The 15314-nt window shown below is 36.5% G+C and overlaps 1 protein-coding gene across 5 annotated transcripts in view; it reads left to right on the forward strand.

Annotated features, from left to right (window-relative positions):
- helz (helicase with zinc finger) overlaps nt 1–15314 on the forward strand; it is a 302830-nt gene that overhangs the window by 74609 nt on the left and 212907 nt on the right. For all 5 annotated transcript variants that reach the window (XM_073026388.1, XM_073026389.1, XM_073026390.1 and 2 more), the window contains 4 exons: nt 534–609; nt 2997–3195; nt 4387–4494; nt 5846–6146. In XM_073026388.1, the coding sequence (XP_072882489.1) occupies nt 534–609; nt 2997–3195; nt 4387–4494; nt 5846–6146 (684 nt within the window). The remainder of the gene's footprint in view (nt 1–533; nt 610–2996; nt 3196–4386; nt 4495–5845; nt 6147–15314) is intronic.

A 15314-nucleotide genomic window follows, 5' to 3' on the forward strand; every position in this document is an offset into this window, starting at 1 on the left:
AGACCCCAGGTTGGGAACCCCTGGTTTAGAGGGATTTGGGACTAGCTTAGATGGAATCTTGGTTAGCATGAACTAGTTGGGCTGATAGATAATTTCCCTTCCTGTGTGAACCTAAGTAAATGGGTGGATAATCAAGACTAATGTGCTTATTATTCTGTTGAGATGTTAATGTTATTGATGGGGGTCGAGATGCAAGCTGCAGTTGTGAATGACTTAAATTAATCTGTTTAATTATCTGCAACATTAGAAAGTTTTGATAATTTTTTTAAGGTTTTGTCTCTGGTCATTTGCTAGAACTCACTCAGCTAACTACTTTGGAAATTGGCTATGGCTGAGTAAATTAACTGGCTTGCAGAACAAGCCTTTGAGCTTGAATGATCTTTGGCTATTTGATTCTTTACCTGATATTAACCAGGCCATACATGTTGCTGCATTGTGCTGGTGTTTTAATTTTTTTTTAAAAAAGCAACTAAATGGACTACTTTATAGAAGAATAAATAGATGCTTTAAATGTATTTAAATGATCACTGCAGATTCTGAAGATGGATGGCAATTCCGCCCTCCACCTCGGGGTGTCACCTGTAGTGAAGAATACACACTTTGCAAAAGGTAAATTGTTTGGATAACTGTTACATTAAAAGTACTAATTGCTTTTCTGAAATTACCTTTTTATTTTGCTTAAGAACTGTGTGATGTAACTAATTTTTGACAGCCTTGTTGTATTGGTGCATGCATTCATTCTCTTATCGATCTCTCATCTTCATGTTAATAGTTGCCAGTTATGCTTGTCTTGCCTCATGAGAGCATGGGCAACAGCACTTTCTGTCTGCCGAGTTCATTTCGAGGACATGAGCAGCTAGATCTCAGTATTGAATGCAAAATAGTCCAGGCATTTTGTGCTGTTGGTTTATTATTGTCACATGTACTAAGATACATTGAAAAGCTTGTCTTGCCTACTATTCATACAGATCAAATCATTATCCAGTGCAGTGAGGTGAACAGGGTAAAACAGTAAAAATGCAGAATAAAGTGTAAAAGCTACAGAGAAAGTGCCATGCAGATAAACAATAAATGCAAGATCATATTGAGATAGATTGTGAGGTCAAGAATTCATTTCGTCATATAAGAGGTCTGTTCAAGAATCTGATAACAGCGAAATAGAAGCTGACCTTGAGCCTGGTGGTATATGCTTTCAGGCTTTTCTATCTTCTGCCTGATGGTAGAGGGGAGAAGAGAGAATGTCTGGGTTGGGTGGAGTCTCTGATTATGCTGGCTGCTTTACTGAAGCAGCAAGAAATACAGACAGGGTTCCTGGAGGGGGTACTAATTTCTGTGATGTGCTGAGCTGTGTCTACAACTCTCGTGTGTCCACAGTTTTCTATGGTCACGTGCAGAGGAATTGCCATACCAAGCCTTTATGTATCCACAGAGGATGTCTTCAAAGGTGCATCAGTGAAAACTAGTGACAGGGACGTGCCAAATTTCTTCGGTCTCCTGAGGAAGTAGAGATATTGGGGAGCTTTCTTGGCCATGACATCAAGGTGTTTGGGCCAGGACTGACTGTTGGTGATGTTTTTTCCTGGGAACTTGAAGCGCTCACACCCTTCAACCTCAACACCGTTGATGTAGATGGGAGCATGTGCACCATCTCCTTCATGAAGTAAATCACCAGCTCTTTTGTTTTGCTGACAGAGAAAGTTTGTTGTCATGACACAATATTACTAAGCTCCCTATCTCCTTCCTTACTCTGACTCATTGTTGTTTGAGATGTGGCCCACTGATCTGCAAACTTGTGGATGGACTGGGAGCAGATCACAGTCTTGTAGTAGAGTAGGTGTCTGAAGGCGCAATTTTGTGGTGCATCAGTGTTGAGAATAGGAGGCAAAAGGAGCTGTAAAGGAGCAAAAATTCCAATGGGCTGGGGTGCACATTAAGGTAGAAATAGGAGATAGGTGGTGTAGTTATTATATTTCATGATGTGGCACTCTATCATGGGTAAAGATTGTTTAGGCTGGAGGCACACAACTAATGTTTGGAGAGAGAAAAATGGTTCTTGAACTTGGTAATGAAAGGAGGAAGGTTGGTTCAAGCAGATTTTAATGTCAAAATGTGACATCAGCCTTTCAATCAATGATAGCTATAGGAATTTTGAAGAAGGTAGAGTAATTATAACTTTTTACAAGCTCTTCATTTTGGAATCAGGTTTAATATCACTAACATTTACTACTGAAATTTGTTTTGTGATAGCAGTTCCATGCAATACATAAAAAATTATAAATTGCAATAAAATGTATACATATAAATTTATTGCATAAGTAAATTAAATAAGTAGTGGGGAAAAAAGAGCAGAAATAGTGAGGTAGTGTTGATGGATTGGCTTATTGTTTGTTAAGAAATCTGGTGACGGAGGAGAAGCTGTTCCTAAAATGCTGAATGTATGTCTCAGGCTCCTGTCCCTCCTCCCTGACGGTAGCAATGAGAAGAGGGCATGTCCTGAGTGATGGGGGTCCTTAATGATGGATGACATCTTTTCGAGGCAATGTCTTTTGAAAATGTCCTCAATGCTGGGGAGACTGCTGCTTGTAGTGGAGCTGGCTGAGTTTGCAATCCTCTGTAGCTTTTCTGATCCTGTGCAATGGCCCCCCTCCATTCCAGATGGTGATGCAACTAGTAAAAATGCTCTTTACATTACATCTGCAGAAATGTGCTTGAGTCTTTGGTCACATACCAAATCTTCTCAAACTCCTTATGAAATATAACTGCTAACGTGCCTTCTTGGTAATTGCATCAATATGTTGGGCCCAGAATAGATCTTCAGAAAAGATCAACCCTAACCTGAATGCATTTGAAGCATAGGAGAAGCAAAGTTTGCTGAAATGTGCCAAATTTTTGGTGAGTGTAAAGATGGGGGAATCTGCAATTGATGTAAACCCATGAAATCGGAGATGAGCTGCTGCCCGAGGTAAAATCAATGAATGTATTTTCTTTTGTTTCAGATTTGTAGAACAAAAAATATGTAGATATGGTGCACAGTGTACGTCTGCACACTCGCAAGAGGAGTTGGCTGAATGGCAGAAACGCTACTCTTCACGGCTGATGCGTTTAAAGCAACAAAAGGAAAATAAACAATCTATTGGGAATTATATGGAAACATTAATTGAAAAATGGATGAACTCGTTATCTCCAGAAAAAGTGGTGTGTAAATCAGTTTGGTAGATTTCAAGTAAGAGAGGAAATAAATCCCACATTCGTAACCAGCCTTTCACATTCCCTGGTGTCCACTGTTAATTCTGAACATTTCAGAAAGTGTGGTAACTTTTGGTGGGAAAGTGGCAGGCAGAGTTGTGCACTCAAATAAATAATGATTAAAAAATATGTATTTTTTTTAGAAGTTTTAATTTACTGTAACATTCAGACTGATTGCGTCTTCCATTCATTTACATGCTCTTGAATAAGTGCCAAATGTCCTGTAAATTGGCTGAAGTGGAACTTAACCAAGTTCAGGTTCCAAGTTTTATTATCATCTAACTGTACATATATATACCAAATGAAACAATGTTCCTCCGGATCACAAACAGCACATAAGACAAAATATTACCAAAGTGCATACAGTGTGAATCACAGGTGAACAGTAGCAATAAACATATTCATAAACAGTAAACATTTTGCCGTCCAAGTTACGAAGCCTTGGTGGTGGCAGGGTATTCATTAGAAGAAGCTGTTACCTAGTCCTGATGCTCCTGTACCTCCTTCCTGACTGTAGTGAGTCAAAGAGTTTGTGGGATGGGTGGCAGGAGTCGTCAACAATGCTTTGAGCCCTTTGTATACAACGCTTCTGGTAAATGCCACCAATGGAGGGAGAAGAGGGAGACCATTTCATCTGTCATTATGACTTGTTATTTGGTTCTCTTTTGGTCTTAATCAAGGATGTCAAATCACAGATATGAAGGTCTAATTAATCTGCTTTGATGGTTTTGTATAAAAAATAAACATTGGACTGAACGGCTTGGTTCTTACATTTTCCACAATTTCACAACTGCTGATGCATGCTCTGTTTGTTCCAACTTTATCGGGGCACTGGAGGGTGAATGCAGTTCATACCTTTCAACCCAGCCAAGAGTTCAGTAGAATTGGCAAAATTTGCTGCAAAGTAAGCTTGACAAAAGAAGGCTGCCAGACTGGGTAGCAACTTATTTTTTTGGACTGAGAGACAAAGGATAACGACATTGATTGCTGCACTTGGTGTAAATTGAAATAATATATTTTCACCATGTCTAGAATAAAAGATCTCAGGTTGGATAGATGAATATTATTGTAGTTTATTTTTGATTTGCTTTCCTTGGGAGCACAGATTTACTAAAGCAGTTTGGTATTCTTTCTCTAAAGCTCAGTGAATCCCTGGATGGAGTAGCAGTGGAACATAGCCCAGGGTTGTCAATAACCGTGACAACCAAGAAATCCAGTCAACTATGGACCTTCATACTTCATTGTAAAGTAAGTGTCTTCATGTTTTTTTCTAAGATTTGCAGACTTATAGTAATATTTTGAAGTGTGTAACAGACAAATGCTACTTTATCCCAGGTTTTATCCACCAATTCATTCTCAAATGGAACTTCTGTATGGGGCTGAGGAGCATAGCTGGTGTTATACTTATCACTTTATTCCTCTTTTATGGCCAGTAACATTAAAGAAGATTAATAATACCATAAGAACATGGGAGCGGAATTTGGCCTATCAAGTCTGCTCCGCCATTCTATCAAGACTGATTTGTTATCCCTTTCAACGCCATTCTCTAACCTTCTCCCTGTAATAATTGACGCCCTTTCTAATCAAGAACCTATCAATTTCCACTTTAAATATATCCCATGACTTGGCCTCTATGGCTGTCAGTGGCAATAAATTCAACAGATTCACTACCCTCTGGCTAAAGAAATTTCCCCTCATCTCTGTTTTAAAGAGATGTCCTTGTTTTCCTAGGCTGCGCCCTTAATGATTAGTGGTTAACACTCCCTCCCACTCCACTACTCTATCCACTGCCAGTTCTTGCAGATCTGATAATTGATGTATGCCATGGAAGTTATTATTTTATATTAGATGTCCAGCATTGACAGGCATGATGCAAAGTATACAATTAAAAATTTAATTTGATCAAACAGATGAAAGCCTGAACGATATTCCATCAGTTGTTAGAGCTTTGAAGACTGATGTGTTGATACATGGGTGAAATGAATACCTTTGTCTTGTTTCACAAATCAGACAAATCAGCTTTAGAATGTTTCTACTTCACATTTTGCCAGTCTTTCATTGGTTCAGGGATTTGTAAAAGCTGCAGTTGTCATTTCTATGTGAGTGGTGAGCTTTTGATTCATGACTGCATAGAATGGCAAAAAGTTGTCAAACTAAATGATTAAACAAAACACCGTAAACCCATTTAACCAGAGAAGTTTTGAATGGACCTGAATACTTCATATGAATTAAGAAATGATATTACCATTACCTTAGTTATTAACTAAGTTTGGCAGGATCAGGAATATTTCCTGGAAGAGTACCTGCAGTAGTTTCCTTTATTCAGTGATCCAGAATTTTAAGTGTTAAGTCCAATTGGGTTTGATGAAATATGAGCCTTAAGTGGTGTTAAAACAGGACAGAACTGTTTTTAGAAGCAATGAAGCAGTGTGTAGTATTTATCAAGAAGTGTAAATGTAGGTTGAATTAAATTTCACAAGGGAAATGAAAAAGATGAAAGATGGAGATGTGTTAAGTGTAGTTGAAAATAAATGATATTTTTGCAGTTAGTATTGGGTAGATTAATACTTGTTATCTCCCCCTCACCCCTCCCCTTCAGCCTGCACGTTTGCTGAATCGGATAGCCTTGCTCTATGATGCTCATCGTCCTCATTTTTCCATTATGACTGTTTCTGTTGGAGACCTCAACACCCAGGTGGTACAAGAAGTACCGGAGAACTGTCAAGAGTGGCTTGGAGGAGGAAAGATGGCTCAGAATGGAATGGACCATTGTATATATAGAGTTAGTGTACAATTCAGCACAGAAATCTTTGGAACTTTTCGCCAAACTGTAGTTTTTGACTTTGGGTCTGAACCTGTCCTGATGCAACGGATCATGGTGGATGCTGCATCAATAGAAGGTATGAATTTGACTCTTTCTCCCATGCACTGCAATTGCTATTATTAAATTTAGAAAAGCAACATCTTGTTGAATTAGAATACAAGTTTAAATGCAATTTTTTTGATATCCTCCTGAAGGTCTATCAAATGCCTTTGTTTTACTGTAGATGAAGATGAAATGTTAACAGAACAAATGAAAAAAAAAGTGAAAAAATGTAATCCATTTAAATTTCCAATTACAAAACCTAATTACATTTGCCCAGTGTTTTAGCATCTGTTCTCTTGCTTAGTAAATTATTATGGTTATCAATCTTTCAAGTAAAGAGGCTTCTTCTGACAGCTGTTTCAGATTTACTCCTACCTACTTTTCATTTCAGTTTTTAACCTCAATTATGATTCTATTCCTTATGAAAACATCTCTTATCAGAAGAATAGATTGTCTTTATAGTGCTTCTCCATTCTTTATCCCGAGTATACTTGAGGAGCTAACTTTGTATTTTTCTGTTTTGTGGAATATGTTACGTTGCTTTAATGGGCTACAGGATGAAGTCAGGCAGCATTGCCAATAACCGTGCATCCCTTCTCAATGAGCTCCATGCATTCTATGCATGTTTTGAACCGAAGGGGATTGGAATGTCACCATGTACTCCAACAGCCTTCAATGTTCTTGAACCCACAGTAACTGTTGCAGATTTAAGATCAATCTTCTGGAGAGTGAACCCATGGAAAAGGTCTGGCCCAGATGGTTTCTTGGCTGTGTCCTTGAATCCTGAGCAGATCATCTGGTAGGGATATTGCAGACATTTTTAACTTCCCTCTGCTTCAATCTGAAGTTCCCAACCACTTTAAGAAGACCTCTATCATCCCAGTACCTAAGAAAAACAAGGTAATGTGCCATAATGACTACTGCCCATTGGCTCTGACATCCACCATCGTGAAATGCTTAGAGGTTGGTCATGGCACACATCAGCTTCACCCTCCCAGACAACCTTGACCTGCTGCAATTCAACTACCACCAAAGCAAATGCAATTTCCTTGACCCTACCCTCATCCCTGGAGCATCTGGACGTTAAAGACACCTATGCCAGACTATGTTTGTTGACTGCAACTCCCGCTTCAGTACAATAAATCTCACTGGGGCACTTCAGAGATGTATGCTTTGGCCACTGCTGTACCCTCTCTTTACTCATGACTGTGTGGCTAGGCATAGCTCAAATGCAATCTATAAATTTGCCAATGCTAAGCCATTTTTGGCAGAATATGAGATGGAGACGAGAGGGTGTACAGGAGCGAAATATGCCAGCTGGTTGAGTGGTGTCACAGCAACAACCTTGCACTCAATGTTAGTAAGGCCAAAGAGCTCATTGTGGACTTCAGAAAGGGTAAGATGAGAGAACATAAACCAATCCTCATAGAGGGATCTGAAGTGGAGACAGCAATTTCAAGTTCCTGGGTGTCAATATTTCTGAGGATTTAACCTGGTTCCAATATATTGATACAGCAGGAAAGAAGGCAAGACAGCTGCTATATTTCATTAGAAGTTTGAAGAAATTTGGTTTGTCAACTAAAACAATTGAAAACTTCCACAGATGTACCGTGGAGAACTTTCTGACAGGTTGCATCACTGTCTGGAATGGTGGGGGGCGGGAAGGTGCGCTACTGTACAGGACTGAAAGAAGATACAGTAAGGTGTAAAATTTGTCAGCTCCTTCATGGGTAGCCTCCTCTGTAGTATCCAAGACATCTTCAAGGAACGGTGCCTCAGAAAGGAAGTGTCCGTTATTAATGACCCCTCCCTCACCCAGGACACTTCTGATTGTTATTAGTAGCCTGAAGGCACACACTCAGCGATTTAGGAACAGTTACTTACCCTCTGCCATCTGATTTCTAAATGAACGTTGAATCCATGAACACCACCTCACTTTCTTTTTTTTCTGTTTTTGCACTATTTTAAATTTAATTTTCTTATTTATATATATATATAAATAAATTTATATATATATATATATATATATATATATATATACACACACACATACATACACTGCTATTTATTCTCTCTCTCTTCCCCCCCCCAATATCGTGTATTGCATTATACTGCTGCTGCTAAGTTAACAGATTTCACGATTTATGCCAGTTATGTTAAACCTGATTCTGGTAATTCCAAGCTTCTAGACCTGGGACTTCCTTTTACTACTGGATCTTTGACTTCCTCTGGCAAACTGCAGTTAGTGAGGAGAAACAGCGACACCTCTGTTATGATTATTCTAAACAGTGGTGCTGTTCAAGTTCAAGTACCATTTAACCATACGTGAATATAGCCAAATGAAACAGCATATATCCGGGGCCAAAGTGCAAATCACTTTGCCAACAGCACAGAGTACATAACACAAATAGCACATATGATTATGGTTTCAGAAAAATATACAGTCACAAAAAAAGCCATAGTCCAACTCCCTGACTGGCATGACTGTAGATTTATGGGATGCCAAGGTGGTCCTGCTTGTTCTTCCATTGAGTGAACACCAGAGGGCAGCACCAACAGGAGGGGCCAGTCCCCGATCCAGTACGGATTTCAGCATGCTCCACAGTGACTCTGTCACATCACCTCAGCATTTCCTCTCCTAATCGGCTGCAACAGGTAACCCCGTGGCATGGGCCTATTACCTACTGTAACCTAGCTCCCCCGCCAGTCATGCCAATGAACCAGGCTATGTTACCAGTGTTCAACAGGATCTTGCGACCTTAATAAAAATGTCCAAGGCAATCCTTGCTCTGTTTGTTGGACCACGCACCTTCTTGGCACAATGAATCGCAACAAATCCAGGTGACAATGCCAGCACATTTGAGAGTTTCTCTTGAAGACGGAACTTATCGGTTGTTCAAATCTCCAGCGGATGCTCAAAGATTTCTGGAAGAATAACATTTTACCGGGATGACTAATATAATAATTAGTCTATAGATTTGGATCTTTTATAAAATTATGTTTTTCTTTACTATGTATGGCTTACATGTATTTTTTATACATGGTAAAAGTTTGATTTTGGTTTATTCTGAATTTGTTATTTTTTCATATTATTAATCTGTTAGTTTTGATAGTAATTTACTAGGGTTTTCTTCTAAGTTCGTATATACTTTTTAATATTTTTAACATTTAAATATTAAGATTTTTTAAAAAATAAAATGTCGTTTCTTCTTCCCGAAAGGCTTTAGTGCTTGGAACGTCACATCTGTTTTGATCTGTTTGAATAAGTTTTAAACTTTCTTTTAAAACACTAATTCAGTATTATTCATTTATGGGTTTTATCATTTTAATTTTTATCTTTAAAAGTCCTTTTGTTTTATATATATATATATAATACTAACTTTATATTTTAATTTTTGTCATACCAACCCTTTCTTATAATATGGGTGGTTTGTATCTTTTATTCAACTTTTTTTCTGTTTGAGTTGCCGTATTGAGACATGGGGGTAATTTTAGTGTTAGATTGCTTGCTTGCCTCTTTTTGGTTTTTTTCCTGGGGTTTTGAGGGTGGAGGGAGGGGGATTTTTTTTCTTTCTTTTTGCTTGCTTTGTGCTTAGTTTTACTTCATGGGCTTATATGAAACTACAAAAATGGTTGCAGTGTCGTGACTTCCGGTTCCTCCTTGAACTTACTTTCCTCTTCCAGATTCATGAGTTCATCTTTTCTTTAACCTTATGTGTTAATTGTAATAAATATTGTCAATATGCATAGGGTTATTAATTTTGTTTCTTGGAATACTAATGGTTTAAATCATCCGATTAAGCGGAAAAAAATATTCAAAGTATTCCATAGAATGAATGCTAATGTTATCTTTGTACAAGAGACTCATGTAAGGAAGGTGGATAGTCAACACTTTTTTAGGTTTTGGAAAGGCCAACAATATCACTCGAATTCTCAAGCCAAAGTAAGAGGCGTTTCCATTTTTATAGATTCTTCAACCTCCTTTATACTTCATGAAACAATTTCAGACCCACAAGGTAGATTTTTGATTATTACTGGTTTACTTTTTAATCAAAAAGTTGTTTTAGTTAATGTTTATGCTCCAAATACTGATTGTCCTGAATTTTTTAAGTGTCTATTTACATCCTTTCCTAATTTGAATCAGTACAGACTGATAATGAGTGGGGATTTTAACTGTTGTTTAAACCCTTCGATGGATAGATCCAAGCCCATACAAGTTCTTCCGAATAAATCGGCCTCTCTTATCAACTCCTTTATGACTGATTCAGCAATTTGCGAAATTTGGCATTTTCTACACCCCAATGACAAAGAGTTTTCATACTTTTCTCATGTTTATCATAATTATTCAAGAATTGATTACTTTTTCATTGATCAATGTTTACTTACAGATGTTATCGATTGTAAATATGACTCTATTACCATTTCTGATCATGCACCTTTGAAGTTATCTATTAAGATAATGGATTCATCTATTAACGCTAAATCCTGGAGGTTCAACTCTATTTTATTGCAGGACTTAGACTTTGTTAATTTTATTAAACAACAAATTGATTTGTTTTTCTCAACAAATTCTACAGCAGAGATCTCTAGTGGAATTTTATGGGACACTTTTAAAACATTTATTCGTGGACAGATTATTTCATACTCTGCTGGAGTTAGGAAACGAACTAATTCTAAAATACTAACATTGGTTGATAAAATCAAAGCAATTGATAAGATTTATTCAGTGACCCCCAGCAAAGAACTTTATAAAGAAAGAGTGGAACTTCAAATGGAGCATAGTTTGTTATTATCCTCTTCGATTGAAAATCAGTTAATTAAGTCTAGAACCCAGTTTTATGTATATGGAGATAAGTCTGGTAAATTATTGGCTAATCAATTGAAAACTGCTTCGGTTAAACGACAGATTACTAGGATTCGTAAACAAGATGGCACTTTGACAATCGACCATAAAGAGATAAATAAAGCCTTTCAATATTTTTATAATTCCTTATATCAATCATAAGTTGCTGAGGATTCTTCTATAATAGATGAATTTTTAAGGAAATTGAATATTCCAAAATTAACAGTAGAGGATAGTGTATTCTTAGATACACCTATCATGGAAACTGAAATAAAAAAGGCTATTTTTTCAATGAATTCCGGTAAAGCTTCTGGTCCAGATGGTTATTCTGCAGAATTTTTTAAATCCTTTTCCTCTATACTCTCTCCTTGGCTTTGTAAAATTTTTAAAGATGTGTTAATTATAGGCAAATTGCCACAATCTTTTTATGAAGCTTCTATTTCTTTAATTCTTAAAAAAGATAAAGACCGTATTGAATGTGCATCCTATGGGCCTATATCCTTGTTGAATACGGATTTTAAGATTTTTAGTAAAATTTTGGCTACTAGATTAGAAAATATATTACCTCGAATCATTTCTGAAGATCAGACTGGATTTATTAAAAATCGCTATTCATCTTTTAACATTAGAAAATTAATTAATGTTATCTATACTCCTTCATCCAAAATACCAGAATGTGTCATTTCTTTAGATGCTGAAAAAGCATTTGATAGAATTGAATAGCCATATTTATTTAATACGATGGAGCATTTTAATTTTAGTTCAAAATTTATATCATGGATTAAATTAATATACTATAAACCCCTGGCTTCCGTTTTTACCAATAATCGAAGGTCTTTTCTTCAGTTATTCCGTGGTGCAAGGCAAGGATGTCCTTTAAGTCCTTTACTATTTGACATTGCTTTGGAACCTTTGGCTATAGCCATTCGTGAATCACCTAATATTTTAGGTATTACTCATGGGGAGGGGACGTATAAGTTATCATTGTATGCTGATGATTTGTTACTATACAAATATTATAGTATTTGTATAGTACCCTGAAAGATCTATTCCTGCTATTTCGTCCTTGCTTGCTCAGTTTAGTAACTTTTCTGGTTATAAATTGAATTTTAATAAGAGTGAATTATTTCCATTAAATATGCAAGTTCCAATTTATAAACATTTACCATTTAAAGTTGTTACAGATTGTTTTACTTATTTAGGTATTAAAATGACTAAAAAACATAAAGATTTATTTAAAGTTAACTTTTTACCCTTAATTGACCAAATTAAGCAACTAGCTATCAGGTGGTCTCCGCTATCTTTGTCATTGGTTGGTAGAATTAATGCTATTAAGATGATGGTATTACCCAAATTCTTATATTTATTTCAAGCATTACCAATTTTTATTCCTAAATCTTTTTTTGATATTATTGACTCCAAAATATCTTCTTATCTATGGCAGAATAAAAATCCTAGACTAGGCAAAAAATATTTACAGAAGCCTAAGAACGAGGGCGGTTTGGCTTTGCCAAACTTGAGATTTTACTATTGGGCAGTTAATATACGATATTTAATATTTTGGACACAAGAATTGACTACAGCTGCTTGCCCACAATGGGTAAATTTGGAATGTAAATCTGTACAAGACTTCTCATTGTTTTCAATCTTAGGATTTTCACTTCCTTTTTCTTTATCTAATTTGAATAAACAAATAACTAATCCTATAGTCAAATATACATTGCGAATTTGGTTTGAATTTCGTAAATTTTTTGGTTTGAATAAATTTATTTTATCATGCCCTATAATATCTAACTATTCTTTTCGGCCCTCTCTTATGGATCAAACTTTTCTTTTATGGAAAACAAGAGGTATAACATGTTTTCGTGATTTGTTTTTGGATGATAGCGTTATGTCCTTTGAACAGCTATCTAATAAATATAATTTACCTAAAACCCATTTTTTTAGATATTTGCAAGTTAGAAATTTTTTGTACAATGAGTTACAGTCTTTTCCGAAATTATGTCCATTGGACATTACGGAAAGAATTTTAGCTCTGAACCCTTGTCAAAAGGGTTTAGTAGCTATTATTTATAATATGATCATGAAAATACAGCCAGAAATATCAGGAAAAATTAAGAAAGAATGGGAAGAAGAACTTCATTGTCTTATATCCACTGAGCAGTGGGAGAAAATTTTACTATTAGTCAATTCGTCCTCTATTTGTGCTAAACATACCCTAATACAATTAAAGGTTGTACATAGAGCTCATATGTCTAAGGATAAACTTGCTCGCTTTTACTCTTATGTTAATCCAACCTGTGACAGATGTCACTCTGATGTTGCTTCATTGACCCATATGTTTTGGTCTTGCCCTTGTTTACAAAACTACTGGAAAGATATTTTCAGTATTATTTCAAGAGTTTTGAATATCAATCTCCAACCACATCCTTTTACTGCAATTTTTGGTTTACCAATGGTGGATCATAGTCGTTTATCCTCTTCATCTCGACGAATGATTGCATTTGTTACATTAATGGCTAGAAGATCTATTTTATTGAATTGGAAAGAAATTAATCCTCCAACTATATTTCAGTGGTTTTCTCAAACTATCTCTTGTTTGAGCTTAGAAAAAATTAGAAGTGTTGTTTTTGATCCTTCAGTTAAATTTGAAGAAACTTGGAGACCATTTATTCAACATTTTCATATGAGTTAAATTGTCTTTTCCTAAACCTCACTTTGATTATCCTTAATCATTTGGATGGAGGTTCGGAGTTATTGGCACTACTGTATGTATTTAACATTATGCAATGGCCCATGTTGGTTAGTGTTTTTTTTTCCTTTTTGTCTCTTTTGTTCATAAATACCATGAGTTTGGGAGGCTATATATATTGATTAATATATTTGAATGTCTACTTAAAATATTAGTTATGTACTCTCAAACACTTTGAATTCATGTTTCATTTATGTTTGTTTAAAAAATTAATAAAAAGATTTAAAAAGAAAAGAAATCCAGGTGACAATGCAACAAAGGTACACAGTAAGTCCAGCTCCGTCACAATCAGGCAGCTCACTGATGGGATAATTCTGTAGTAGTTGATGTTCTTAGTATCCATCAGTTACTCGTGCTCATAAAAACATGTACAGGACAAAAATACATCTTTGATTGGACCTGGAGTGGCTGCTGTGTCCAAGTGCACTACCACCTTATTGGAGTGACCAGTGAGATGGTGACGCGTTTGACCCCTGACTCTGCTGCGTGACAAGATTCTGCTGTAGTTGCAGATGATACGACTAGGTCATATCTTAAATAACGATGAGTCCAAGTACAGGAAGGGATAGAGCGATTGGTTACATGGTTTCATGACATCAATCTTTCCCTCATGGTTAGCTAAATAAAAGAGCTGGTTACTGACTTCAGGAAGGGGTGTGATGCAAACGCTTCTGTTTACATTAATGATGCTGAGGTCGCGACGGTTGAGAGCTTCAAGTTCCTAGGAGCACACATCACCAATAGTTGTCCTGGCTCAGTCATGTAGACAACACAGCCAAGAAAGCTCACCAGTGCCTCTGCTTGCTCAGGAAGCGAAAGAAATTTGTTATGCCGTCTTTGACCCATGGAATTTATTTGATCTGGAGGCATCATGGCTTGGTATGGCAATTCTTCTGTTGTGATTGCGGGAAATTCGAGTGTGGATATGGCTAAGCAGCCTCCCCTGTATGGATACTGTCTGCATTTCTTTCTTCCTTGAAAAAGCAGCCAGTGTAATTGAAGACCCCACCCACTTTGGACATTTTGTCTTCTCTACCTCCCATCAGTAAGAAGATACAAAAGCTTGAAAGCATGTACCAGCAGGCTGAAGAACAGTTTCTATCCCACAGTTATTAGACTCTTTACCGGACCTTTTGTATGATAAGTTGACTCTTGGTCGTACAATCTATCTTTTTATAATCTTTTACTTTATTGTTTATCTGCAATGCACTTTCTCTGTAGCTTTTAGATTTTATTCTGCATTGTTACTGCTTTACCTTGTACTATCTCAATGTCCTGTTGTAATGAATAGATCTGCATGAAGAGTTTGCAATACAAGTTTTTCATTGTACCTTAGTGCACATAACAATAATAAACCAATTTAGTTTATGTGTAATTTATCGTGATAGATTTCTATTCCCAGATATAAAAATGAATTTCATTTTTGCAGCTTGTCTGTTTACTTCAGTGGATATATTAAAATGTGCATGCAGTATCACCCTGGCCTGGCTCCACACTCACTGAGCTGTTAAGGGACATAGGTTTGCTGTTGGTAAACAGACAAGTTGAAATAAAGATCGAGCAATTACATTTCAGCTGGGATTTTGACTTAATTCACACCATGGTGT

Source organism: Hemitrygon akajei, chromosome 22, assembly GCF_048418815.1.
Source record: "Hemitrygon akajei chromosome 22, sHemAka1.3, whole genome shotgun sequence".
NCBI lineage: Eukaryota > Metazoa > Chordata > Chondrichthyes > Myliobatiformes > Dasyatidae > Hemitrygon > Hemitrygon akajei.